Source organism: Vipera berus (genome assembly GCF_964194415.1).
Source record: "Vipera berus genome assembly, chromosome: 13".
NCBI lineage: Eukaryota > Metazoa > Chordata > Lepidosauria > Squamata > Viperidae > Vipera > Vipera berus.
In genome coordinates, this window is record NC_138216.1 from 15,154,556 (window position 1) to 15,182,531 (window position 27,976).

General features: G+C 44.6%; 2 protein-coding genes across 8 annotated transcripts in view; both read left to right on the plus strand.

Moving 5' to 3' along the window:
* METTL22 (methyltransferase 22, Kin17 lysine) overlaps positions 1 to 1,496 on the plus strand; it is a 29,819-nt gene extending 28,323 nt beyond the window's left edge. For 6 of the 7 annotated variants that reach the window (XM_081338556.1, XM_081338555.1, XM_081338560.1 and 3 more), the window contains one exon: positions 108 to 1,496. In XM_081338556.1, coding sequence (XP_081194682.1) covers positions 108 to 173 — 66 coding nt within the window. In that variant the 3' untranslated portion in view covers positions 174 to 1,496. The remainder of the gene's footprint in view (positions 1 to 107) is intronic. The other variant, XR_014027834.1, reaches the window with a different exon arrangement.
* An 8,065-nt stretch (positions 1,497 to 9,561) lies between these two features.
* Positions 9,562 to 27,976, plus strand: part of ABAT (4-aminobutyrate aminotransferase) — a 76,060-nt gene continuing 57,645 nt past the window's right edge. The window contains exon 1 of the mRNA XM_081338562.1: positions 9,562 to 9,637. The gene's annotated coding sequence lies outside the window, so the exon portion shown is untranslated. The remainder of the gene's footprint in view (positions 9,638 to 27,976) is intronic.

Below are 27,976 nucleotides of genomic sequence, written 5' to 3' on the forward strand. Positions count from 1 at the left end.
GTGTAGTAGGGGGGAGTTTCTTCCTGCTTTCCCAACCTGATAAATAATGGTTGAGTCCTTAATTGTGTGAGATCCCTAAAGAATGTTGAATATCTTTCCTTTGGTAGGAGCTGTGGAAGCTTAGTGCTCAGAAGATGCCCGATGGATCCCGTCCTCAGCCCCCAAGAGACTGAAGGAGGACGCAGAGTCTTCTCTCAATGTCAGCTGACGTATATGACATAAAGGAGTTTCTGAATGAAACAAGGAAGCAGATAGAATTCAGATCCCTGTCAGAAACAGATTAAATATATATGTGGCCATTACTGTAATATATTGGTTGTGATTTGCAAGTGGTATCAGCCTTTATGGGATTGCTATAGAATGGTGATTGTTGTGGGTCGGCAGGTCAGAAAAGTGTATTCTCGGAGGGCGTTGCTGTTCAGGCTTCCAGATGTGATTCAAACCTAGCCCAGCCCCTCAGGGATTACTCTTGGCAAGTTTCTTGTCAAGCGGATTTAGACTCCAAAGGCTTTGGGGCTGAATAGGCTGGTCTTGTTGTTAAGACATTAACAGCCCTGGTGGTGCAGTGGTTAGAATGCAGCATTGCAGGCTGATTCTGCCCACAGCCAGGAGTTTGATCCTGACCGGCTCCAGGTTTATTCAGCCTTCCATCCTTTCATGGTCGGTAAAATGAGGACCCGGATTGCTGGGGGCAATAAGTGGACTCTGTAAATCACATAGAGGGGGCTATAAAGCAGTATGAAGCAGTAGTCTAAGGGCTATTGCCGTTACCCTTCCTTCCTTCTTCCTTCTCAGTGATTAGAATGCAGTATTACAGGCTGACTCTGCCCACAGCCAGCAGTTCGATCCTGACTGGGCTGCAAAGCAGTATGAGAGGTATATAAGTCTAAGTGATATTGTTGTTGCTAGTGCTGAACACACCTCAGCCATTCAGTTTATGCTGCTGGAACCTCCTTGAAAATGATTGATTTGAGAGTCTCTCCTGATGTCAGAATCCAGTTATATTTCATTTCTATCTATCTACTCTGATTTAAAACCAATTCTTACCATCTCCTGGATTCCTGGATTCTGTCATACTACTAAGGGGGAAGGGGGTATGCATGGGGGTTTTACTACTTTCACTTCCTCTATTCACTACAAAGTAACCTTTTGTTGATTCACTTCAGGTCTGCCAACCATAACAATGTGGCCATCTGCCTTTCATCCTATGCCCCTCTGAACTTTCCCTCTGCAGCAAGGGGGAAAAAGGGGGGGGGAGATGCAACACCTGGGATCTGGGTAATAAGAGGATTGAATGATCATGCCAATGGAGCCGGACTGATGTTATCTGTATTGAAGTAACACCTAGCAATCTGCTGGTTTGAATCTCCCAGAAGAACTGCAGGGTGGGGGGCTGCTTGGGAACACTTTAAAACATTGAATGGTGGGGGGATCCCTCAGATCCTGTCTAGCATGCCTACTATTAATTTCTCTTAATAAAAATTCCTCTTGGAAGAGACCGTTTCCAAGAGTTCTGTTTCCTTAAGATGTAGATTGAAGTGGGTCCTTACACCTGTACTGAAATGGCTTCTCGACACCATGAGAATTCAGATGCTTGGACTTATGATAGTCTTCCTGTAGATTGAACCAGGTCTTCCTAAGATTAGTTTTAAGTTTCTCAGATCAGATTCTGAAACCTTTTCTCCTTCATTCTTACTGGCAAGAAGCAGAATAAGCCACATGCTTAGAATAAGCATGATTGCTTGTCACGCTGGACTTTTTATCACAATCTCTCTGCTGTCAGATCACCAAGCCTCAACTCCAATGTTAAGGCAAGAACATCCATAGAAGCAAATTTGTAGAAGAAATAAAATATCACATAGAAGAAGAAAAGCACCTTTGAGGCACTCATAGAAGCACTGGCATTTCTACTGATGCTTGAAAAAGTTGGCGATGACCTGCTCTTACAATATTTAATCATCTCTTAAATTTTTTCATATGGAGTATATCTGTACAGTAAATACTTCCAGGGATTTTTATGATGGTTAAATTTTCAACAACATCCTTATTTATGACGGTTAAATTTTCAACAACAGTATTTCTCTACTGTTAGAATATTTCTTCACTACAATATAGAAGTATCAAAGGTGCTTTTTCAAGAGGTAACTGGACTTTCTTGTTTTTCTCTGAAGATGTTTCACTTCTCATCCGAGAAGCTTCTTCACTTCTGACTGGACGGTGGAGACTGGAAGGATTTATGTCCCTTGCCGACAGCTGGTCCTCTGCGTTCTTTTAGAGAGTTGCTGAGGCTGTAGGATGTTTTCTGCCCCGTGTCCCTTTACTGTTGAACACAGGTGCAGGCTGTTGGGAATGAGTCTGTGTTTTCTGCATCAGACTGAACTGCAAATGGTTTCCTGTAGTCTATAATTTTTTACAGTATAGAAGCGGCAAAAAAACTACTCAGAGAAATGAACAAATCTTGCCACTAGGTGTCACTATGACTTGGTGATGACTAATAAACAAGACAGCTTCCACCCAGGTAACCTTGGACTCTAAAGTTCACCCCTACCTTTTTATCAGTGTCTTAACATTTCTCCACTTATTTTTCCCTTCATCAGTAAACGTTCTGTGTATTTGTTTGCTCGTAATTGTGCACCATTGAATGGAACTTATTCCCTCTTTCTCACACCAAGTATTGATCTTTGTGAAAACAAAGAACGTGATATCTAATTTCAATAAAATTGCTAATAGAGCTGTGCAAATGAGGCTTGGTTAAATTTGGAAAGTCTTGTAAAGGCCTTCTGTTCATCTCTTTTTTTTCTTTCCCTTGATCGAGCATTGAGGAGGGGGTTGGACTGGATGCCCTCTAAAGTCCCCTCCAGTTGTCATGATTCTGTGGTTCCTTAGGGGGAAGGTCTTTTTTCCCCAAGAACTACTGTGGCTCCAACTAGTTCCAAATCTGAAGAGTCCAGGACATCATCTTCCCCTTGAATTGCCCCATTGTGTTCAAGATGATTGCCAGGTGGAATGAAGAGCTAAGCCTTTCCCTTAAGTTATGGACTCATTGCAACGTTTTGTTGCAAATTCCATAAAAATAACCAGTTGGAACTTTCAATAAGAGTGTTCGGCCTTGTCGCTGGATTTACGCAAACTTTACAAAGTGCAGGACTTCATTCCACTTTTTTCTAGATTTTCTTTTGTGTGCATGTGATGGGCAGCACAATTTCCCCTCCAGGAAGCAAATTGAAATTTATTTCATGTGGCATCCAGATGGGAACTCTTGATTCTGCTTTTAAAAATAAATGGACAAAGTTAATTATGAAATAGCATGAATAATGATAAGGAATTTAGTTTGGTAGGGTTGTTATAGCAGCTGTGAGTCTGCAACCTGTGATCCTTTACAGGATTGGCTCCCTTGGTCTACAGCAGGGGTAGGCAACCTTGGCTCTTTTATGACTCATGGACTTCAGATCCCAGAATTCCTGAGTCAGCACTGACTCAGGAATTCTGGGAGTTGAAGTCCATGAGTCATAAAAGAGCCAAGGTTGCCTACCCCTGGTCTACAGAGTCATTTGTATCATCAGTCTGAGCCCTCAAAATCTGCCCCAAATCTCTGGCTCTGCAGTCCATCTCTGTCTTCCCCCCTGCCCCCCCTTCACAATGCACCCTCCAAACTCGGTGGAATTCTTCTACAAAAGCTAACACACTAGCCATAGTCCCTGTCCAGGGATAGATGTTTCTCCACATTTCCAATTAGTAACGTGCGTGTTAAAAGTCTGTGCAAGTTCTCCATACAATAAAAAAGCTCTTTGTGATCTTGACTCACCCTCCCGTACACATTGAATTGCTGTTGAGGTCCTGTTTTGAGGGGGAGGCAGGAGTGGGAGGGGGCTGAGAAAGGCAAGTTTAGGAGAAAAAAATACAGGTAATTCTCAACTTACCACCTCTCAAGCCTAACATTTCTGTTACTAAGGATGATAGTTGTTAAGTGAGTCAATTTACCCCAATTTACGACCTTTGGGCGTAGTTATTAAGTGAGAGCGTCCTCTCGCACTGTATTGTGGTTTGGTATGCTGGCCTGACAGCCGCGGATAGGAAAGTATTACAGAGGGTGGTGAGCAGAGCACAAAACATTGTGGGCTGTCCCCTGACGCCACTGGATGACCTCGCCAGGGCTCGCTGCCTTGGAAGAGTGAGAAAAATTCTCAGGGACGACTCACACCCTGGTCGGTACCTCTTTACTCTCCTACCATCAGGTAGGAGATACAGGAGTATAGCCAGCCATACCAACAGGCTGAAGAACAGCTTCTATCCATGGGCTGTCAGGCTCTTGAACAGGAAATAATTTTATAATTTTATGTATGATTGACTTGTGAGGCTGGTGTGTTGTGCAATTAGCTCACATGGTGTAACAAGATGGTGGTTTGTTGTCACTGTGAGTTGTGGGGGGGGCACGAAGGGAGGCTCAGCCAATCTCAATGTATATATACATGGTTGTACTTTGACAATAAAGGTTCATTCAGTCAATCACACAGTCCTTAAGCTAATCTGGCTTCCCCCATTGACTGCTTGGCAGAAGCCGGCTGGGAAGGTTACAAATGGTGATTACTTGGGCCTGGCACCCTTCAACCATCACAGATACATGCCAGTTGCCAAGAACCCAAATTTTGAATACATAACCATGGGGATGCTGTGGTCATCTTAAGTCATAGGTCATTTTATCAGTGCTGTTGTAATTACAAGCAGTCACTTAACGAAAGGTGGTAAGTCAAGGACTACCTGTACTAAGGGAGAACGTGGGGTGGAGGAGGGCTTGCAGAACTTCAAAGACCAGGCCAGAGAATCTAAGAAGAGGTTGTCATTTTGATTTCAACCTGTTCCCTTCCTTGTAAAAATCTCGTTGCACTCATTGCCAATGAGGAAGGATTTAACTCTCCAAGGGTCTGTGATAAGAAGACAGGTCTTAATAGCAGAATAACAAGAGTTGGAAGGGACCTTGGAGATCTTCTAATCTAGCCCAACCCTCTGCTCAAGCAGGAGACCCTATCTCATTCCAGACAAATGGCTGTCCAGTCTCCTCTTAAAAGCCTCCAGGGATGGAGCACCCACAACGTCTGAAGGCAGGCAGTTCCACTGGTTGATTGTTCTCACTGTCAGGTAATTTCTCCTTAGTTCCAGGTTGGTTCACTCCTTGATTAGTTTCTATCCATTGCTTCTTGTCTTGCCTTCTGGTGCTTTGGAAAATAGGTTGACCTCCCTCTTCTTGCATCAGCCCTTCAAATATTGGAACGCTGCTGTCGTCATGCCCCTGGTCCTTTTCACTAGACTAGACATACCCAATTCCTGCATTTTTCTCACTGCTGTTAATTCTCCCCATCAGTGTGCGTTGGTTCAAATCCTTCAGAAATGCTCAGTCTTTTTCTCCAGCTCCGGGCCAGAGGTGTCTTACCATTTCCCTTTCTCTTTGTACCTCTCAGACTTGACACATGAAAATCTTAGCAGAAAAAGCCATTTTGCCAGAGCTTTTGCTCCACTGCCTGTTGGCCTCTGATTGCCTTGGTGTACTGTAATTAAAATGCCAACTCCCTTGAACTTTCATGACTCAGCATAGAGATTGGAAGGACGACTTTAGAACAATAAAGATAACGAGGAGAAGGAAATTAGGGGGGAAATTGCTCAGTCAAAAGAGCAAAAGCAAGCTGTTACTCAATATTAAAATGGGGCTGAGGAGGAGTTCAAGCAGTCCCAGAATCGCATAAGAGTGTTTTCAACTCAAGAATTTGAGAAATGAAATCTGTTCAGCACTTGAAAGCCACTGACTGCTTTGCAGTTATTGCAAATTCTTTGAATTTTCCTTTTCCCCCCCTCCCCCTTTGAGGTTTACATCCAACATTTTATCTCAAAATGTTCACATTTTCTTTGGCAGGCATAATACACAAACTGCTATGGTCATCAATTGAATGTCAATTGTTAAACATTAGCACAGGTCAAAAGATGAGATGCCAGCTATTAACATGGATAACAAAGAGTCCTTGGTGAATATTTGTGTGCTTAAATAATATTGGGGGAAGACTGAAGACTGGAATTTCGAAGAGGAGAATTTTGAAGGTATTTCTTGAAGCAAATTTGAGTTTGCTCTAAGCATAAACTTGCGGTGTCCCAAAGATGCATTTCCAAGAGGCACCTGGATTTTGTTTTTCCTTGAAGGCGTTTCACTTCTCATCCAAGAAGCTTCTTCAATTCTGAACTGAAGTTCTGAACTTCTTCTAAACTGAACTGTAGAGGTTTCTTGGATGAGAAGCAAAACATCTTTAAGGGAAAATTTTAAAAAGTCCAGTTGCCTCTTGAGAAAAACACCTTCGGGACAACCATGACCTGGATGACTAAGAATCTCCCCAGACATAAACTGGGGGTATTTTCTCAAATCATCCTCTGGGTATGTCGGCAGTTGCAAATGTTGTTCTGTAGAAATCCCAGTTGCTCAGTCTTGTAACTCTCTGTCATTATGACCTAAACTTGCCAAATCATCTGCTAATTTTTAGCTACAAAAGTTTTGCTTACATAAATGCATTCCAATCTATGTCCCCACACACAGTGCCTAAGACAGGGCTAGGCAATCTTGGCTCTTTTATGACTTGTGGACTTCCACGAGTCATAAAAGAGCCAAGGTTGCCTAGCCCTGGCCTAAGAGAAAGCAAGCAAGGGACATCGGAATAAGTTTGCTGCCACAGAAGATGTTTGTGATGCCAAAGATCACACTACAAGATTCAGGTCCTCCTCGACTTCCCAACCATTCATTTAGCGGCCAATGTTGCAACCACACTGAAAAGAGTGACTTATGACAAGTTTTCACACTTATGACCATGACAGTCCCACCCACCCCAATGGTCACGTGTTCAAAATTCAGTCCCAAAGGTGCTTTTTTCAAGAGGCAACTGGACTTTCTTGTTTTTCTTTGAAGACGTTTCGCTTCTTTAATTCTGTGTGGATGGTGTGGAATGGAAGGATTTATGCTCATGAAAAGTCATCTTTGGGATAACTATGACCTGGATGACTGGGAAACTCCATAGACATTCAAAATTCAGGCACGTGGCAATCGGCACGCGTTTATGACAGTTGCAGCATCCTGGGGTCACACGATGGCCATTTGTGATCTTCCAAGCTGGCTTCCAAAACAAGCAAAGTCAATGGGGGAAGCTGGCTTTGCTTAACTGTGTGCTTCGCTGAACGACTGCAGTGATTTCCTTAACAACCGTGACAAAAACGATGGTAAAACCGGGGGGCAACTCGCTGAACAACTGCCTAGCTTAGCAACAGAAATTCAGACCTCAATTGTAGTCGTAAGTCAAGGACTGCCTGTACTTGAAGGGCTATGAAAGAGAGAGGATGGGGTGGGTCCTCGCAGGCTGCCTTGGGCTCCCTTGTTTACTCAAAGGCAACTACGAGGCCGTGCAGGAATCTGTTAATGTGAAACAGTCATGGTGAAAATGACCAGTTATGGAGCCTCTGGTTCTTCTGCAAGGTGTTCTGACAGCCTCTTGGCTCACGAACAGCTTTGCATGCTAAAAATAATCCCACAATGTCTATCTGAAAGGCCGTCCCATTGACTGAGTTTACCCTCAATTAAGTCTGTTGGTGAACTCAGCGTCACACTTAGAGCGAGCGTAGTTTAGTGTGCTGTAGTTAAGCTGTGGCTATGGTGAGTAAAGCCTTGGAGTTGAGCTGGATTAAGTGGGTGGATTTAGACGTTTCTTCCCAGTATCCAGAGAAAGGTTGATTTTGTTGCTGCCTGAGACTCCATTTGTTGGTGGGATTAAAGCAAGGAACTATAAACCAGGTGATCCTGAGTTCTAGTCCTCGCTGGCGGTGCAGTGGTTAAAATGCAGGATTGCAGGCTAATTCACTGCTTACTGCCAGGAGTTCGTTCCTGACCCGCTCAAGGTTGACTCAGCCTTCCAACCTTCCGAGGTCGGTAAAATGAGTACCCAGATTGTTGGGGGTGATATGCCAACTCTGTAAACTGTTTGGAGAGGGGTGTAAAGCACTGTAAAGTGGTCTAAGTGCTATTGCCCTTCTTTCCTTCCTTCCTTCTTTCCTCCCTCCCTCCCTCCCTAGTAGTTAGAATGCAGCATTACAGGCTGACTCTGCTCACAGTCAAAAGTTTGATCCTGACCAGCTCAAGGTTGATTCAGCCTTCCATCCTTCTGAGGTTGGTAAAATGAGGACCCAAATTGTTGAGTCAATAGGATGACATTGTAAACTGTTTGGAGAGGGGTATAAAGCACTGTGAAGTGGTATAGAAGTCTAAGTGGGAATGAAAAGCCCTCTGAGTGACTTTGGGCCAGTCTCTTTCTCTTAGGATTGTCACCTTGAGTTGATGTGTGTGTGTGTGTGTGTGTGTGTGTGTGTGTGTGTGTTTAAATATAAGGTAGGATAAAAATCTAATAATTTCAAAATGAGTTAACCAAAGTAGAAAGGACAGGTAGTCCTCTACTTAAAACCACAGTTTTAGTTTTAGGACCAGAAAGTCCATCACTAATCAGTGTATGGGCTGTTGTTGAAAAAATAAGAGATGGGAACAGTATGTACACTAAAATACAAGTGGCATATAAATGTAACAAGGTGGGCTGTTCCATTCCTGACGCCCCCCCACCCCCCACTCCTGAAATGTGAAGGCTTGAAGTTACACCCTCGGTTTCCTGCCTAAGCAGGGGGTTGGACTATAAGACCTCCAAGGTCCCTTCCAACTCTTCTACTCTACTCTACTCTGTTCTACTCTACTCTACTCTACTCTACTCTACTCTACTCTACTCTACTCTACTCTACTCTACTCTACTCAATCTTGGCCCTTTGATTCTGGGCGGCTGGAAACAGGCATGAACACAGAAAAAATATGCAAATTCTGATTATTTGTGTCTTGCTGTAACCACATATTTACTGAACAGCTTCTTTGTCCTCGTGCTGCATAACTCCCCCTTTCATGGATCAATCATACTTCCAAATCTAGATGTGACACCCTATCTGTTGGAAGCATCCTTTAAGAATTAAATTCACACACCAATCAGTGTGTGTGTGGGGTGTCTTTGGAGAATGCCAAGTGATCTTGCATGCGTCTTGGTGGCAATGGAATCATTTGAGATTGGGATTTTAAGTGCAACTCTAACACCCCCTACCAGTCCTTAACACCTGGAGCTGCAGAAGGCCAAGATACCTCTGAGCAAGTGAGGAGTGCATTGCTCCAGGAGAGGGGAGAGGGGGGCTTTCACAAGTCAGAACCTTGCGCTGCCTTCAAGCGAATTCAAAGGCTCAGCCTCAGCCAGCCTTCCACCTTCCACCCTAACCCGCACCTCTGGCTCCCCGGCTGGGAATCCTGGGAGCTGAAGTCCCGCACACTTCTGGCAAAGAAAGCAGAAGACGTCAGTCCCCCGCCCCTCCCTTGGAGGAGGGGGTGTGTCCTGGGCGGCCCCTGCCATTGGTCAGCCTCGTAGCAGGGCGGCAAACTCTGCCCTCGGATTGGCTGAGGCGCGTTCGGCGAAACAAGCCAACTGCTGGCTTCGCTCTCGGGCGCTCCAGTTGCAGCAGGGAAGAGGCTGTGGCGGCGCCGGGAGACGCCGGGGCGAAAGCGGTCGCAGCCGAGGACTCCGGTCTCCTGGACGCGGTGAGTGTCTCTCTGTGTGTGGGGGGGGGTGGGATTTGCACGCCCCCCGACGGAGCCAGAGCGCGGGCGAGGGGCCGCGGTTGCCCCCGTCCTCCTTTTGGTGGACCATCCATCAATGAAACGGGCAACGCGAAGTTCAGAGTTGCTTCTTTCTTCTTCCTCCAGTGGCTTTCTGAGTAACCCCCTTTCCCTCCCTCTCCTCCATTCATTCCAACCAGGGGTTTTTCCCCTCCCCCTCCCACCTCTGGGAAGTGGGAGATCAAAGCCGCGCGGAGGGCCTTGGCTCGCTTCTTCGTCCTCATGCTCCATAAAATCCCTCCCAGCCCACCCGCTCCTCTTCTAGAGAGGGGAGGCAGTCTTGCTCCAACGCCGCTCCTGGGCTCCGCCCCCCCGTAGCCCCCCTATGCCTACTTCAACCCCTCCCCCCCAGTCCGCTTTAGTGTCCGTCCATCTGGGAGAACATCCCTCAAAACCTCTCCTCAAAACCTCTGCGTGGATCGCCCTCATTTCCTCTTGCTCTACCTTGCAAGGTTGTTGTAGATTAGTGCATCCATGCCCTCCTTTTGATGGATCTGATCAATTCCGGCTCACCCGATCCCTCTGGGAGATTCCCATTCCGTGCTTGTCTATTTCCCTGATTTTTTTTAAAAAAAGAACCTAGAACCTAGAATCATAGAGCTGGAAGGGACTTTGGAGATCTTCCAGTCCAACCACCTACTTCCAGACAAACATCACTCTGTGTTTTTGTCCAGTCCAGAGGCTTATCTGGGGGATGTCTTCCAACTCGGAACACAGCCAGTATCTTCTCTGGCTCTGCCAGGTGGCTTCTTCCCCATTTTCTGGATAATTCTGAGCTTCTCCATCCTTCAGTTCCGTATGCATTTTCAACCCGCAAGCCATTCCACTAATTAATTGTTGTCACTGTCAGGAAATTTCTCCTTAGTTCCAGGTTGCTTCTCTCCTTGATTAGTTTCCATTCATTGCTTCTTGTCCTGATTCTGGTGCTTTGGAAAATAGGTTGACCCCCTCCTCCTTGTGGCAGCCCCTGAGATATTGGAAGACTGCTATTATGTCACCCCTAGTCCCTATTTTCATTAAACTAGACATGCCCAATTCCTGCAACCGTTCATATGCTTTAGCTTCCAGCCCTCTAATCATCTTTGTTGCTCTTTTCTGCACTCTTTCCAGAGTCTCAACATCTTTTTGTATAATATGGTGACCTGAACTGGATGCAGCATTCTAACTGTGGTCTTAGTAGCACTTTATGAAGTGGTACTGATATTTCAGTTTCATGGGGAGTTTCGTTGGATACAATCTGATCTGATGAACTAGTAGAAGCTCCTGGAGTCTCCAAAAACAAATGTATCATTTCTTTATATTACTAGTGCATTTAATTTGTCCTAAAAAACCCAACCAATCAACTGCCACCACCCCAAAAAATTCAAAACAGACAGGACAAAAAGCCCACCTAGCTTTTAAACCCAGAGAAAACAAGAGGAATTTGGGAAGACAAATGTTTAAGAGCTGTTGGTTTTAATAAATTGGGGCTTAAAAGTTAAGGCTTCCCTACTTCAAGGCAGTTTTGTTTTCTTAACCCTCCCAGTGAAGTTGACTTTTCTACCCAATAATAATTAACAACCTGATAACAAAATAACAAGTACTTTCACAGTTCTGTTAATAGACCATAAAATCTCTTGTGCAAACCTACATATCATTAAGCAATGATCTGAAAAGTCTTGAAAGTCCTTCTTATCAAATTAGAGATGAGATGGATTGGGGCTTCAGAGAGTTGAAAGGCCGGGTCATCTCTTTCTGCCCAAGCTGCAACTATCCACCATCTGATTCCAAAAACTCACTGGGCAGCACCGAGCAGAGTTTGTACCATAGCAGAATAACAGAAGGGAAGGGTAGATTGGAAGGGACCATGGAGGTCTACTAGTCTAACCTGCTCAAGGCAGGAGCTTTGTATCATCCTGTCAAGTGGATGTCCAACCGCTTTTTGAAAGCCTCCAGTGATGGAGCACCCCCAATTTCTGTAGACAAGCCATTGCACTGATTAATTGTTCTCACTGTCAGGAAATTTCTTCTTAGTTCTAGGTTGCTTCTCTCCTTGATTAGTTTCCATCGGTTGCTTCTTGTCTTTTTTTCTGGTGCTTTGGAAAATAGTCAGTCCCCCTCTTCTTTGTGACAGCCCCTCAAATATTGGACTACTATTCTTCTGTCATTGTTGGAGATGGTAAAGAAAGAAGAAAGTAAGATATTCTGGAAAGTACTGTAGTTCCAAATCAATTCAGAACCATACTTTCTTTGAGGAATCATTAGCCAGTCTTCTCTGGGCTTAAAGCTAAGTATACCTAAGCTTGGATAATGCTTAGATGAGGCATTACTAAGAAATATGGGACTGATGGCCTGATGGGAAGTTGAAAATGTTATTGTTGTTAGTTGTGAAGTCATGTCTGACCCATCCCAACCCCATGGACAGCATTCCTCCAGGTCTTCCTGTCCTCTACCATCTTCTGGAGTCCCTTTAAGCTCACGCCTCCTGCTTCAGTGACTCCATCCAGCCACCTCATTCTCTGTCATCCCCTTCTTCTATTGCCCTGTTCACCGCCCTGAGTCCTTCGGGAGAAGGGCAGTATACAAATTAAATTATTAAATTAAATTAAATTATTATTGCCCTCAACCTTTCCCAGCATTAGGCTCTTCTCCAGTGAGTCCTTTCTTCTCATTAGGTGGCCAAAGTATTTGATTTTCAACTTCAGGATCTGGCCTTCTAAAGAGCAGTCAGGGTTGATTGATCTCCTCTAGGACTGAGTGGTTTGATCGCCTTGCAGTCCAAGGGACTCGCAGGAGTCTTCTCCAGCACCGTAGTTCAAAGGCCTCAGTTCTTTGGCGCTCAGCCTTTCTTATGGTCCAACTTTCACAGCCATACCTGAAAATAGTCCAAGAAGAAAAGGGTTGTCAAGAAAGGCATCTCCATGTCTCAAAAGGTCAAGGAGACATTAGGTTCACTTTTTTTTTTACCTAGAATGGTATCTGCATGATAGAGCTGTTCGATTCTGCTGGGTCATCCCATGCCAGATTTCCCCCAAAAAAACTTACAGAAGTAATGCAAATCTGATTGTTTCAATCAGTTTCAGGAAGGCCAGAAAAGTGAAGCTTCTGCTTAACTGTTGATATACCCCCGTTTGACCTGCCATTGTATAAAGTCTCCAGCCTTAAGCAGGGGCTTGGACTAGAAGACCTCGGACGTCCCACCCAGGGTGATGATTCTACAGTATGTTCTGTGTTCTCTCAGACCTAACTTGGTGATCTTGAGGACTAGGAGCTTTCTTAAGGGAAAGAGAAAGGATGCCAAATTCTATTGCTGAGACGTAAACATCCCTCTGTCCCTAAGTGTTTCCTCCTCCTGCAGAAGTGTTACACAACCAGGTCAATTTCAATCCAACATCCTCTACTTTATCATTTCCAGACCAAATGTGTACAGACAGTTCTGTTTGGCAGGAAGATCTGGATGACTGGCATGGGAAGTGAGAAAGCTCCACTTTCTAGCTGAATCCCCAAACCTCATTTACATGAGAAGGGATTAATTTTGGAATTCCAGTTGCTCTTGTCCTAAATATCCCCAATCCATCTTGATGACAAGATGCTATCAAATTTGGTTCTCTCTAGCCATGCAGAAGTCCCCACCTCCTTTTGCTTTCCTTTTTCTAGCCTTCCTTTCTCTCCTGCCTCACACATTCACACATACACACACACCCAGTGTGTTTCCATTACCATAAATCTCATATTCATGCATCCTCTTTCCCTGCCTTTCCACTGGAATCTCCATTTGGTAATGGTTCCCCACTTCTTTGGACCTCTCCACCCTGCAATTATGTAGAGTTATTCCCCATCCCACCCCATCCCCCCTTTCCCAGCCTCTCTTTTCCTCCAAGGTTTGCAACAGGGAGCTGTCAATCTGCTGTCACTGCAAGGTTTTTCCGGCCTTTAAAACTGATGATAACTTTATTGTCACTTTCAATGTACACCAATCGGCAAACATCAAAATGAAATTTCGTTGCATACAGCTCTCAAAGGGTCACCACCTCCGATATATACTCCTTGTTCGTGGCCCGCTCAAATTTCACATTGTCCATTTTAGTCTCTAGGGAGTGAACGATGGCAAAGAGGACAGATGGAAATGGGGCTTCATGTGGATTAGTCCTCAAGTTAGCTTGTATTCTGACAACCTCGCCTTCTTTCCTTTTTCTGATCCTGACTCTTCCACCTTTTCCTTAAAGAGGCCTTGCTTCTTTTCGCCCCTGGAGCACGCTGTTGCCGCCACCAACTCCTCCAAAAGCCTCTCTCTCTTCCTCTGGGCCTGCCGACAGCCTCATCCAGTTCCTTTGCTCCATAAGCTCCAGGTCCTCTCCTCCTCTGCCTCCTCTGGAAACAGCCCTGATTTGCAATACAATCCATCACTAGGCCAGCAGTCAGATCTTGCTGCTGGTAGAACAAATTCAAACAGTGCCAACGACTTTTAACGGTCTCACCAACAGTTCCAAAACAACTAGAAACTCGCCATGCCAGCAAAGATTGTCGGTCGTATGTCGTGTGTTACCTTAGTTCCACCATGTTGCTCAAACACATTAAAATCTTCCTGATCATGTGGCCTATAGCCTTTACTATCCCTCCCAAAACTATTCGCCTTCAAGAGCCAATGCAGCCGCAGCCATTCCAGGCACCGCCATCTTAGAATGGGGGAATTTGTGCATTCCAGTAAATTGAAAGAACAAGGGAAAGTTCATGGGACCTTATGAATGTCCTGATTTTGTGGGTGAGTGCAGAAAAGAGTACAGGTTGTCCTCAATTTATTACCCCAGTCGCAAATGGCCATCATGTAACCCTGGGACGCTGCAACTGTTGTAAATACAGGCAGTCCTCGACTTACAACAGTTCATTTAGTGACCGTTCAAAGTTACAACAGCATTGACAAATGCGACTTATGACTGTTTTTCATATCTTCAACGGTTGCAGCATCCCCACGCTCAAGTGCTGAAAATTCAGATTCTTGACAACTGACTCATATTGACGGCGGTCGCAAAGTCCCAGGGTCACGTGATCCCCTTTTGCGACCTTCTGACAAGCAAAGTCAATGGGGAAGCCAGATTCACTTAACAACCATGTTACTAACTTATCAACTGGAGCGATTCACTTAACAACTGCGGCAAGAAAAGTCACAAAATGGATCAAGGTTCACTTAACAAAGGTCTTGTTCAATGACATAAATTGTGGTTGTAAGTCGAGGACTACCTTCAGACGTTGTGGGTGCTCCATCACTTAAGGTTTTTAAGAAGAGACTGGACAACCACTTGTCTGGAATCGTGTAGGGCAGGGGTCTTCAAACATGGCCCTTTTATGACTTGTGGACTTCAACTCCCAGAATTCCTCAGCCAGCTGAGGAATTCTGGGATTTGAAGTCCACAAGTCATAAAAGGGCCAAGTTTGAAGATCCCTGGTGTAGGGTCTCCTGCTTGAGCAGGGGGCTGGACTGGAAGACCTCCAAGGTCCCTTCCAGCTGGATTCTGATTCTACCTGTACATGCCGGTTGCTGAGCTCCCCAATTTTGATCAGAGGACTGCAGGGATCCTCTAAGCATCGTAAGTCTGAGGACCAGTCTTAACTTTTTTCAGGGCCATCTTCACTTCAAACGATGGTTGTAAGCCGAGGACTACTTGTACTTGCAGCTAAATCACCTTTATCTGGTTTGAACCAAAAACATCCCTGTTCGTATCTCCCCCTTTTCTTAGCTAGAGGGAGGCCTGAGAGCTGGGCCTCTGATAGTGCAGTGGGGAGAGATTTTGCACGGTAAGCAATGTCTTCCATCGGATCTCTCTGTACCATGATGTAAGAAATATGATGAATTTTGCTCTTCTTTTTGCTTAGTCATGATTAAGCTGAAGATGTCAAGATTGTGCAATTGCTGCCTGAACCAATTCTGGGGGTTGGCCAAGAACAGTATTGATTGCACCAGGTGCAATCTGGGAGGGAGAAGCTGCATCTGTCCCTGTCTGAGCTTCCTGAATGAGCCAAGACAGGGGTCACAACTGGGTTGCGGCAGGTGTCTGAGAATTCACTGAGGTTGAGAAGGAAAAGCAGCCAGCTAGGATGATGAAAAGCCTGGAGACAGAAACACATGAACGGCTGCAGGATTTGGGTTTGGCTAGTCTAGAGAATAGAAGGACTGGGGGGTGGGGGTGGGACATGATAGCAGTATCCCAGTATTTGAAGGGCGGCCACAAAGAAGAGGGGGTCAAATTATACTCCAAAGCACCAGAAGGCAAGACAAGAAACAATGGTTGGAAACCGATCGAGGAGAGAAGCAACCTGGAATTAAGGAGAAACTTCCTAACAGTGAGAACAATTAATCAGTGAAACAGCTTCCCTTCTGCAGTTGTGGGTGCTCCATCACTGGAGGTTTTCAAGAAAAGACTGGACAGCCACTTGTCTGAAATGATATAGGGTCTCCTGTTTGTGCAGGGGGTTGGACTAGAAGACCTCCAAGGTCCCTTCCAGTTCTATTCTGATTGATTGATTGATTGATTGATTGATTGATTGAAAAGAGCAGGTAGTACTTCATTCGCAGAAGAGAACTCATGAAAACACATAACACACACACCCACCAACCCACCCCACCCCGAATGAAATTATGCAGACAGGTGGGCAGGAGATTTGTTTACTGGGTTTCCATCCAAGGAAGTTTATTTCTTAGCCTTAAACCTGGTCAATGGAACTGCACGCAACATGCTTCTTGGTTCATGCTCAGCTTGAGGAGCTTGACTTCCATTACAGGTAGTCCTCAATTTACAACCACTCATTTAGTGACCAAAGTTACAGTGGCACTGAAAAAGTAACTTATGACCATTTTTCACATTTACGGCCATTATGGCACCCCTATGATCAAAATTTGGTTGCGTGACAACCAATTCATATTTGTGACAGTTGCAGTGTCCTAGGGTTGGGTGACCACCTTTTGTGACTTTCTAATGAGCAAAGTAGTGGGGAAGCCAGATTTGCTTAACAATTGTGTTACTAACTTAACAACTGCAGTGATTCACTTATCACCTGTGGTAAGAGAGGTGGTAAAATCAGACAAAATTCACTTAACTGTCCTACTTTGCAACATAAAGTTTGGGCTCTATTGTGGTGGTACGTTGAGGACTAGCTGTATGTAAACTCATTTTGCAAGACAGGCTACCTGCTTTGGGGTGCAAGGCCTAATCCGCAGCAGAAAGGGTTGGGCTCAGACTGGGGAGATCCAGGTTCGCATCCACCGATAGATGGGAATCCCCAGTAACAATAAACAGAACTGATGAAGCTTTTTGGATGAGAAGCAAAAGGTTTTCCTCGAGGAAAAAACAGTCCCAATTGAGCACCTTTGAGACATCCATCGTCAGCCACAGAAAATGGCTGGTGACATTAGGCAATCTCTCAGACTTCCTTAGGGAATAAAATTGGAGGAAGAAATGGTATATACCAGGGGTCGGCAACCTCGGCTCTTTTATGACTCGTGGACTTCAACTCCCAGAATTCCTGAGCCAGCTCTGCTGGCTCAGGAATTCTGGGAGTTGAAGTCCACGAGTCATAAAAGAGCCGAGGTTGCCGACCCCTGGTATATACTATAGCAATAGCAATAGCACTTAGACTAATATACTGCTTCACAGTGCTTTACAGTCCTCTTTATGTGGTTTACAAAGTCAGCATCTTGCCCCCATTAATCTGGGTCCTCAGTTTATTGACTGTGGAAGGATGGAAGGCTGAGTCAACCCTGAGCTGGTGAGAATCAAACTGCCGAACTGCAGGCAGCCGGCAGTCAGCAGAAGTAGCCTGCAGTGCTGCATTCTAACCACTGCGCCACCAGGGCTCATGTAGGTTGTCTACATCAGGGGTCCCCAACCCCCAGTCCGTGGACTGGTATCAGGCCGCAGCATGCCAGCAACTGGTCCACACAAACAAGCAAAGTCCCATCTGTGGGATGCAGGCAGCACACAAAACCACACATTCTCCGGTCCACAGAAAAACCTTTCTCCAGAGAAACGGTCCCTGGTGCTCAAAAGGTTGGGGACCTCTGGTGTGTATCTCTGTTGATCCTCATTTGTGTCCAGAAATCAAAGTCGGGCAGTCTAGGTGACTGTACCATCCATTCAAAGAGGAATCGGTGGTTGTGTCTGTGTGAGATGATGAGCAATGGAATGTTGTGTCTCTCCATTTTAAAGGGACAAAGTTATTTTGAAGCTTGCTGCTTTTGGGAAAAATTGGAGGAGACAGACAGATAGAAGTTACTTTCTGCTAGTCTTCCTTTAAGAGCATGTTGAAATTCTGCTTAGCCCAGGTAAAGGATCTTTTCATGATTAAGGGGAACATACATTTTGTGATGTTAATAATTTCTGGGATGTTGCAGGAGATGACTTTGAGGCAATTCTAACATGACACCACCAGAGTGAGGGCAAACAGATGGATTTGGTGTTTTTTCCTTGCAGTTAATGTTGGGAGCAAGTGGGAGAGAAATTCATTTTAGACTTGGGGCTTAAAATCAGCAATCCAACTCTGCTCATGACTTGGTTGCTTCGGTTTCTGCACAAAAGCCTAGCCCTAGCCCTTGCTCTTGATCTTGTAAGCCAACTGCTGTAGGTGCTGTTATTCAGCACTGGCCAAGAATGGCAGCTGTGATGAAAAGGAAGCCTCTGAGTGTCTTCTATTCCTGGTTTTATTCAGGTGTGCCCTGTTTCTGCCTGTCTTCTCTGGAAGCAAGAAAGCTAGCAAGTCAGAACAGATATCATCAATTAATCCATGCTTTCCACACAGTTTTCCTTCTGCGAATAAAGCAATGTGGGGAAGGAGTCTCAGACAACCTCAACCCACAGTCCTCTGAGGTCAGTTGGGCTGAGAGATTGCAACTGACCCCAGAGTTGCCAGCAGGCTGCTTGGTTGAAGCTTCCTGCTCTAGAGTCCAGCTTCTTAACCACAGTGTGATATCTAAGGGTTGTGCCTGACCTACACACCTTTCCCTGGTGCTCACCAAGCTGGCTGGTGAACACACTTAGAGATGGAAAGATCCCAACTGGCTGGCACAATGCAAGGCGGAACCCTTAGATCAAGCACCCAGCATCTTCTCAAATATACCATCAGGCTGTATAAAATCCTGCTAAATAAAAATGGCATTGCTTCCTATTATCCAACAGGGGAAATAGGAGGTTTGGAGAGAAAATAGCAAGAGAAGGCAGAAAAGGAGCGTGGTATGTGTGCAATGGTTTGTCTGCTTTGGGATATTTAGCCTTTGGTAGACAAAAACCTGGAGAATAGTGGAGGCAAATATTGGGGGAGAACCAGATAAATGATATCCTCCTTATAATTTTGGCCTCCCCCCCGGCCATATCTTTATTTTGGGGATATGGATGTCTGGAGCAACAAATAACTTCTGTGTGTGTTTCTCTAACCATGCTTAAACCTCCATATTTTTTACCCTGAAATGGGTATCTTGGCGAGCGCAAAACTATGATTTCAAGCTCTGATTGGTTCTGCTTTGTGCTTCATTCCTTGCCCAAATTCCTGCCTTGCAATCAAGTTCTTAGTCAACTTTTTACAGCCTTCCAAGTCCAGATATAGCAGGCTTCACTAGCCTTGCTGGCAGGGGATTTTGGTCATTGTGGCCGCAACATCTGACAGCACAATTGGGGAAAGCAGGAAGAAGCAAGCCGCTCCCCTCAAATTTTGTAGCCGCAGCGCCATGACAGCCAAGAAGTCTCTTGAACACTGGGTGCTCCACCTTGACTAACTGCCCCCAAATAGATTTTCTACCAAGCAGGTATTATGTTGCCAACAGCTGCTGAGTTCTTCTGGAGTATGAAAAACAGCAGAAAGCTGTTTTTGGCAACTGTTTCCCCAGTCATGTAAGCTGTTGTTGGCATGATCCCACATTTCATAAGGGAGCATATGACAGGGCTCATAAATTCCTGCACGACTCTTGTTAATGGCCACAGCCTGGTGTGCTGGTCAGTAATGTGAGGATAATGGAGGCTTTTGGAACAGAGGGGCCGTCAAGGGTCTTCCTGGGGAAGCAACGAGAGGTCAGGATTGCATGCAGATTGGGAGGCATTGCTAGGTTTATACAATATGCTGGGTCTTGAGATCCTGGATAGAAGGTTTAATGAGCATGCAGGCAGTCCTCGCCTTATGGCCAAGATGGAGACCGGAAAATGACCCAATTTTATGACATTTTTGCCATGGTTGCTAAGTGAGACATCACTGGCTTTGCATCCTGGAATGCAGCTGGGACAGTTGCAGGTGGCGATCATGTGATGCTGGGATGCTGCGACTGGCATAAATGCAAGCCAGTGGCCAAGTGCCCAGATCTCGATCACATGACTGGGGGGACGCTGCAACGGTTGTAAATCAAGAACTGGTTGCAAGTCACTTTGTCTTATTGCTGTTTGAAACTATATGATTGCTAAATAAACGGTTGTAAGTCAAAGAGTATCAGTAATAACTTACTAAACTTGTATGTTTAAGTTAAGTTTATTGAATTTATATACCGCCCTTTTCCCGTAGGACTCAGGGCGGTTTACAAAGTATTTAAAAACATCAATACAATACAAGAGTTAAAAACAGTTAAAATAATTAAATTTGATCCCTGAGGGGGAAAAAAACCCTCTCAGCCTGGGCCGGAAAGCTCAAAGAGCCAGGTCTTCAGGTCCTGGTGGAATCACCGAAGGTTGGGGGCAGTCCTAAGCTCCACGGGCAGCTGGTTCCAAAGGGCAGGCGCACCCACTGAGAAGGCCCTATCCCTGGGTGTTATCCGCCGGCAGTCTTTTACCAGCGGCACCCTGAGAAGGCCCTCCCTGTGGGAGTGCACAGGACGAAGGGAGCTTGATGTCGGCAGTAGGTGTTCCCTCAAATATCCCGGACCCAAGCCATTTAGGGCTTTATAGGTCATCACCAGCACGTTGAATCTCACCCGGAGGGCAACCGGAAGCCAATGTAGCTCGCGGAGTAGAGGTGTTACATGGGAGTATTGGGAAACCCCCATCACAACTCGCGCAGCAGCATTCTGCACCAGCTGAAGCCTCCAAGTGGTCCTCGAGGGCAGCCCCATATAGAGAGCGTTGCAGTAGTCCAACTGGGAGGTCACGAGTGCATGAGTGACTGTGCGTAGGGAATCTCGGTCCAGATAGGGTCGCAACTGGCGCACCAGGCGAACCTGGGCAAAAGCCCCTCTGGTCACGGATCCTATGTGATCTTCAAAATTGAGCCGGGAGTCAAGGAGGATGCCCAAGTTGCGAGCCCTATCGTTAAAGATGGAATAGTCTGGTTAATCCGAGATGCCGGTATGCATAGCCACTCAGTCTTGGCAGGATTGAGACGAAGCTTGTTTCTCCCCATCCAGACCTGGGCCGCCTCCAGGCAACGGGACATGTTGCCTAACTTTCAACAACTCAACAGCAGCCTAGAAATTATGTTATACTTATGTTATAAAACAGAGTTGAAGGGACCTTGGAGGTCTTCTAGTCCAACCCCCTGCTCAAGCAGGATACCCTAAAGCATCCCAGACAAATGGCTGTCCAGTCTTTTCTTAAAAGCCTCCAGTAGTGAAGCACCCACAACTTCTGAAGGCAATTTTTTCTACTGGTTAATTGTTCTAACAGTCAGGAAGTTTCTCCTTAATTCCAGGTTGCTTTTCTCCTTGATTAGTTTCCATCAATTGTTTCTTGTCCTGCCTTTTGGTGCTTTGGAGAATAGCTTGACCCCCTCTTCTTTGTGGCAGCCCTTCAAATATTGGAAGACTGCTATCATGTCACCCCTAATATTACAATAATCAATAAGGCGATAAAGATAAAAAGTGGCCCATGCAGTGAGCCAGGATCTCTCTCTGTGTGTCTCTCCCTCTCTCTCCCTCCCTCCCTTGTCAAAGGCTTGGATGAAAGTCCAGGTCTTCATGGCTCTGCTAGGCAACAACAGAGAGGGCGGGCTACCTAGATCTCGGGGAAGGGGAACCTTGTTCCAGAAGGCAGGTTGTGCATTTCCAGGATCCTGATTGAGGACATTGTTTAATGGAAGGAACCTGGAAGGCGCCAACCTCAGCTGGGCAGATGTTGCAGGAGACAGGCAGTCCCTCAAACACCCAACCCCCTGGCTGAAGGATGAAAACTGCCTGAAATCGTATAATAGAGATGGTAGAAAGGAGGACTGATTGCATAAACCCCCACACTTGCCTTGAGCATGGCTCTTCCCTGGGGGGATCCCATTGGGATCCACCTGAGAAGTATCAGCGAGAGTCAATGAGTGCAAACTGGGGAAGCACCCCCCTCCTCTTGATTGACAAGTGCTACCCTGAGGACTGCTGGCCTTTTATCCCAGCCTTTTAAGCAGAGATGCCAACAATTAAATCTCAGGACTCTGACAACCACACAGAGGTTCTGCCCTTTCACTGCCGTGACTGCAGGGTTCAGTCAGAAGCTGCAAAGATACAGAGCGGATCCTCTCCGTTTTGGGCCAGAGTGGATGGGATGGAACGGAACAGAATGGAATGGAATAGAGTAGAATAGAGTAGAGCAGTGGTTCTCTTTTCTTCACCACAGACCCTCTTTAAATACCTTTTGTGGCCACGGACCTCCAAGACTTAACTCAAGATTTAGATCATAACATTTCTTCAAGCCTTTGCAGAAGTCCTGTGATTACATTCTGATCCCCCCAGGGGTCCACAAACCACAGATTGAGAACAACAGGTGTAGGAATAGGAACAGGAACAAGAACAGAATAGAATAAGAGTTGGAAGGGACCTTGGAGGTCTTCTAGTCCACCTCACTCCTAAAGCAGGAGACCTATACCATTTCAGACAGGATAGCTGTCCAATCTCTCCTTAAAAACCTCCATGGATGAATTACCCATAACTTTGGAAGGCAGAAGCTGCAGAAATACACAGTAGATCCTATCAGTTTTGGAGCAGAGTTGATGGAGAAAATGGGGGTTAATCTTTTCTTGCAGGATCAAGGATAACTTTGAAGCATGCTGACTAGCTAGACTTTGTCTTGTATTGTTGGTTTTATTACAAATATATATTTTTTGTTTAAACACAAGCTCAGAATATGTGCATAGCTTAGAACTAGAGGAGACTGACTGATTTTGGATATAACTTGGGAAGCAATTCCCAGGTTGCAACATAGTAGAAAACACAAAATTATCCACCCTGCTTTTATGCAGAGATGAATCACTAGTCACTAGTGCATTAACAGGAAAGTCTGGGGAAAATTCTTGCCTGAGTCTCTGCAGAGATTCTCAATCACAACAAAGCATCTTTCTCTTTAAAAACATGTTGAACAGCTGAGTTCAACATCTTTACGTTGTTACCTTGGCAACAGTGCCAAGATGTTTCCCCTTGTCAGGAAACGGGTATTTTGCTTTCCTTTCCCAGTCCAGCCTATAAGCCTGGGATTTCCTTGTGGTGTCTCATCCAAGTACCAACCAGACCTAATCCTATTTAGCTTTTTTGCGGCCTGTTGAGATTATTTATATGCTCGTGCCTTGCTGGACCTCTTTTCTCTATGCCTCACATTATAGCAGGCAGCAAAAAAGGATAGCAAGGGACTTCATAGGTATAGAAAAATAATAGAATTAAGAGCCAGAAAATAACTTTGGTAAAATCTAAGTACAGTACTAAAGTAATCTTTTTGCAAAAGATGCTTTTAAGTGAGAGGTCCTTAGTGCTTTCTGAGCTTGGTTGCTAGCATTGATGATGTTACCTACTTAGGTAATAAAATGTCTGTAAGAAAACAACCAAACTTGGAGAGCACCAAGGACCCCACAGTTCTCCTCCTCCTCCTCCTCCTCCTCCTCCTCCTCCTCCTCCTCCTCCTTCCACTCTGCAAATCCTACTCCCTTCTAGCACTGATGATGTTATCTAGTTGGGTCATGAAATGTCTGCAAGAAAATAAACTCAGAGAGCACCAAGGACCTCTCATTTCAAGCCTGAACTACAAATATTCTCCTTTGTTAGTGCTTTAAACTTGCAAAAAAAGGTGATCATTTTGTTACTTCAGCAGTGAAATTTAATAAACAATCAGCTTGTAGTGGTCTCAAATGTGTGTCAAGTCAGGAAAAGCAGACACACCATCCTGACCTACTCATCCCTAGTCTTCAAGATCTGCCCTGGCCCGAAGCATAACAAAGAGCCTGGCATATAAAGAGGGGCTTGATAAAGAGCTGGACTTGGTTTGCCTTAGAACAGTGTTTTTCAAACTTCGCAATTTCAAGAACTGTGGACTTCAACTCCCAGTATTGCCCAGCCAGCTTGCTGAGGAATTATTAAATCATGCTTGCTGAGGAATTGTGGGAGTTGAAATCCACATATCTCAAAGAATACTGGCTAGGGAATTCTTAAGCTACTTTTATTGAGACTGGCTATAATGACAGAAACTTCCAAATCTAATTGTGCTGCACCAGCTCCCCATTCTTATAATTTAGTAAATTAAAGAGTCACTTCCGAATTTATCTAGTTCTGGACTAAAAATGGTTCAGTTCCTTTTGCTCATGTAATGGTTCCTGCATTTCTCCCACAAGATCTCTTTATTTAGCTATTTATCTTTTTTTCTTGCACAACGTATCTGTTCTTTTCATAAACACAGCGAAGGCAGTTATCTAAATTAGCCTGGAATGAAAGAAATACAAAAACAAAATGTGTATAATATGCATTTGTTCCCTTCTGAATCCTGGTAACTGAGGGTACCAAATGATGCAGAAATAGCTCCTTTTGTGCTTCTGCCTGTCAATTCCCATGAACATCTTGAAATTTAAGCATCATGCAAAATGGAAGGGAGAGACCACTGCAGCTTGAACATGTCTGGTGCAGAAAAATGATCCCACATATTTTTTTTTCCTTCCTCATTTCTTTTAATGAAACAGTTATTGTAGCATTCAGAATAAGCCTCAAGGGGAAGATGATTGGATGATGTACTTGCAGATGAAGCATGATGTTTCTGCCTGTATTTCGTGGTGAATGCAAATGTCCTTCGTTGTGCAATCTTCAGCGATCAGCTGTCTCAACTAGTTTCTTCAGCCTGCCAGGAAATCCTAAGGGAAACATTGAGAGGAATTTTTCAGTTGGTACAGCAGGAAAAATTATACGGTGAAAAGCAGAACAGTTGCAGAAATCTCTCTCCAACTCCAAGCAATGAATAAATTTGTACACGCTGCTGGGAGAGATTCCAGACACACTCTCAAGCCTCCTAAGATTAGAAGAGAATCGCTTTCACCAAAGGAGGGACATTTTTAAAACAGAGCAAGAGAAATACTGGTCCAGCGATAGTAGAAAATCTGGTCCTATCTTCTTGGTCAAATTGTGATTTGGTTTGGTATTTCATTATTTAACAAAATAATAGAGTTGGAAGGGACCTTGAAGGTCTTCTGGTCCAACTCCGTGCTCAAGCAGGAGACCCTAGACCAATTCAGACAAATGGCCGTCCAATTTATTCTTAAAAACCTCCAGTGATGGAGCACCCACTACTTCTGGAGGCGAGTCGTTCCATTGTTCCCCGTCAGGAAATTCCTCCTTATTTCTAGGTTGGTTCTCTCCTTGATTACTTTCCATCTGTTGCTTCTTGTTCTGCCTCCCTGTTGTGGCCTCTGTTCTCTGGAAACCCCAAGGCAAGAGACACTATATCTTTCTGGACAAATGACTGTCCAATCTCTTCTTAAAACCTCCAGTGATGGGGCACCCACAACTTCTGAAGGCAAGCTGTTTCAATGGTTAATTGTCCTCACTCTCAGGTAATTTCTCCTTAGTTCTAGGTTGCTTCTTTCCTTGATCAGTTTCCATCCATTGTTTCTTGTCTTGCTTTCTGATGCTTTGGAAAATAGGTTGAACCCCTCTTCCTTCTGGCAGCCCAAAAATACTGGAACACTGCTAACCTCCACTAGTCCTTCTTTTCTTTAGACTAGACATACCCAATTCCTGCAGCTGTTCTTCATATATTTCAGCCTCCAGCCCCCTAATCATCCTTGTTGCTCTTCTCTGCACTCTTTCCATAGTTCCAACATCTTTTTTACATCATGGCGATCAAAGCTGGATGCAGTATGCCAAATGTGGTCTTACAAAGGCATTATAAAGTGGTACTAGAACTTCATGTGATCTTGTGAATGCAATCGTAGGACTCCATTTTTTGTAATAAAAGCAGGGAGATAGTATCTGAATTAAGTCTGGTCAAAAGTCAATGATTTTTCTTCATTCAATTATTCAGTCGAACTGAGGGACTGTGGAATCAAGGTCTGTAAGCATCCCGTAATGCTTTAGCCTCTGATTGGTTCATTATCTCTGCAAGTTTTAGAGCAGGAAAGGAGAAGCAGCTTTTTGAATTCGGCCTCCTAACTACCTCCATTAATATAACACACACAATATTTTTGCTCTGACTTTCCCACCAAATGCAGTTAAGGAAGATTAACCCTTCTGCCTTGTGAAAGCTCCTTACTCTGACAAAATGCCCAATGTTCATACCATCTGGGGATAATGGGAATTATAGTTCAACATACCAGGAAGAAGAGACTAGTCTAGACTAGAGAATGCTACCTCTACAGCAGCATTTAATTCAGTGTTTCTCAACATCTGATAAAAGAGGATGTGTTCTTCAGTTATCAGATTGAAAACTGACATCACATTTGGATCATTTTGGCTGAGAGTTTTAGTGCAACTGTAAAAAAAATTGTGTGGCCATAAATAAATTGATTTATGATTTACTTTTAGTGAGCAAGTAAGGCAAAAGAATTGGTTGAATTTTTAAATATGTATATCACTTTATCTTTCTATCTATCTATCTATCTATCTATCTATCTATCTATCTATCTATCTATCTATCTATCTATCTATCTATCTAAATACTTAACAAACACTTAATACATATATCCCTTGCTTCTCAGCTAACAAAGCAAGAAAGAGCCTGTGGCCTAAGGGTTAGAACACAGGTCTGCAACCCACGGCTCCGGAGCCGCATGCGGCTCTTTCAGCCGCCTCCTGTGGCTCCCAGTCCTCTGCCATGTGCAGTCCAAAAAAAAAAAGTGGGACTAAAAAAGTTCAATCAATTCAAATATGCAGGGTAGGTGCATATTAATAATAATAATAATATCTCGCCTTGGCTCCACTCTTCAGTCAAACCCTGTTCTGCACATGCGCGCATGTATGCACATGCGCACACATTTTTTGCGGCTCCCAGTTTTTCCTTTTGTGAGGGAACCGGTTCCGAGTGGCTCTTTCACTGTTTCAGGTTGCTGACCCCTGGGTTAGAACAATTGCCTAATGTGCAATCAGCCCAGGTTCGAATCTCAGAAGGGTGTGGCTGACTGATGAGAACAAATAAGTTTGAAATAGCTATATCAGTCTCCCTTTAATTCTTTGTTAGCAATCCAAAAAAAAATTACACACACACACACACACATTTGTTTTCTGAGGTTTTCGCAGGTGTTTGTATGTAGATCTTCCCACATCCCATCTATTCTAGGGTTACAATAACTGATCAAGTTTGAAAGGTGAAGGAGGGGCATTTCTTGAACATTAAAAAAAAGATTTTTAAAAAAGGCCTGGTACAACAATAAGGAAGAGTTGAAAAGGGAGACACAGCTGCAGGTCCCCATCTAATAGCGGAAGCTGCTCTGGCACTCAAAAGGCTGTTGCATGAAACCAGAAGGAAGCAGTTAAGTTTCCCTGGGAAAAGGGGATTAAGGCATCAGATTGTGAGTTCAAGTCCTGTGTTAGCCACGAAAGCTGTCTGGATGACTTTGGGCCAAGTCACTTTCTCTCAGTCCAACCCACCTCATAAGGTTGTTGTTGTGGAGAAAATAGGAGGAGGAGAAAGATGTGGTGGATAAGTTCTCCGCTTTGAATTCTTTGTAAAAACAATAAAGTCGGGATACAAATAGAAAATAAATCAGTTAAAAAGGTACCATCTCAATGCCAGCCATGAAGAGAGGAAGCAGCGAGGAGGAAATTGAAGCCTTCGTTTGCATCGAAACTGAGTACAGACAGTCCTCGACTTACAATGACTCATTTAGTGACTGTTCAAAGTTACAACGGCATTGACAAATGCGACTTATGACTGTTTTTTCACACTTACGACCTTTGCAGCATCCCCACGATCATGTGATCAAAATTCGGATGCTTGGCAACTGATTCATATTTATGACTGTTGCAGTGTCGAGGGGGGGGGGTCAGGTGATCCTCTTTTGGGACCTTCTGAAGAAGCAAAGTCAATGGGGAAGCCAGATTCACTTCACAACCAGGTTACTAAGTTAACAACTGCTGTGATTCTTTTAACAATT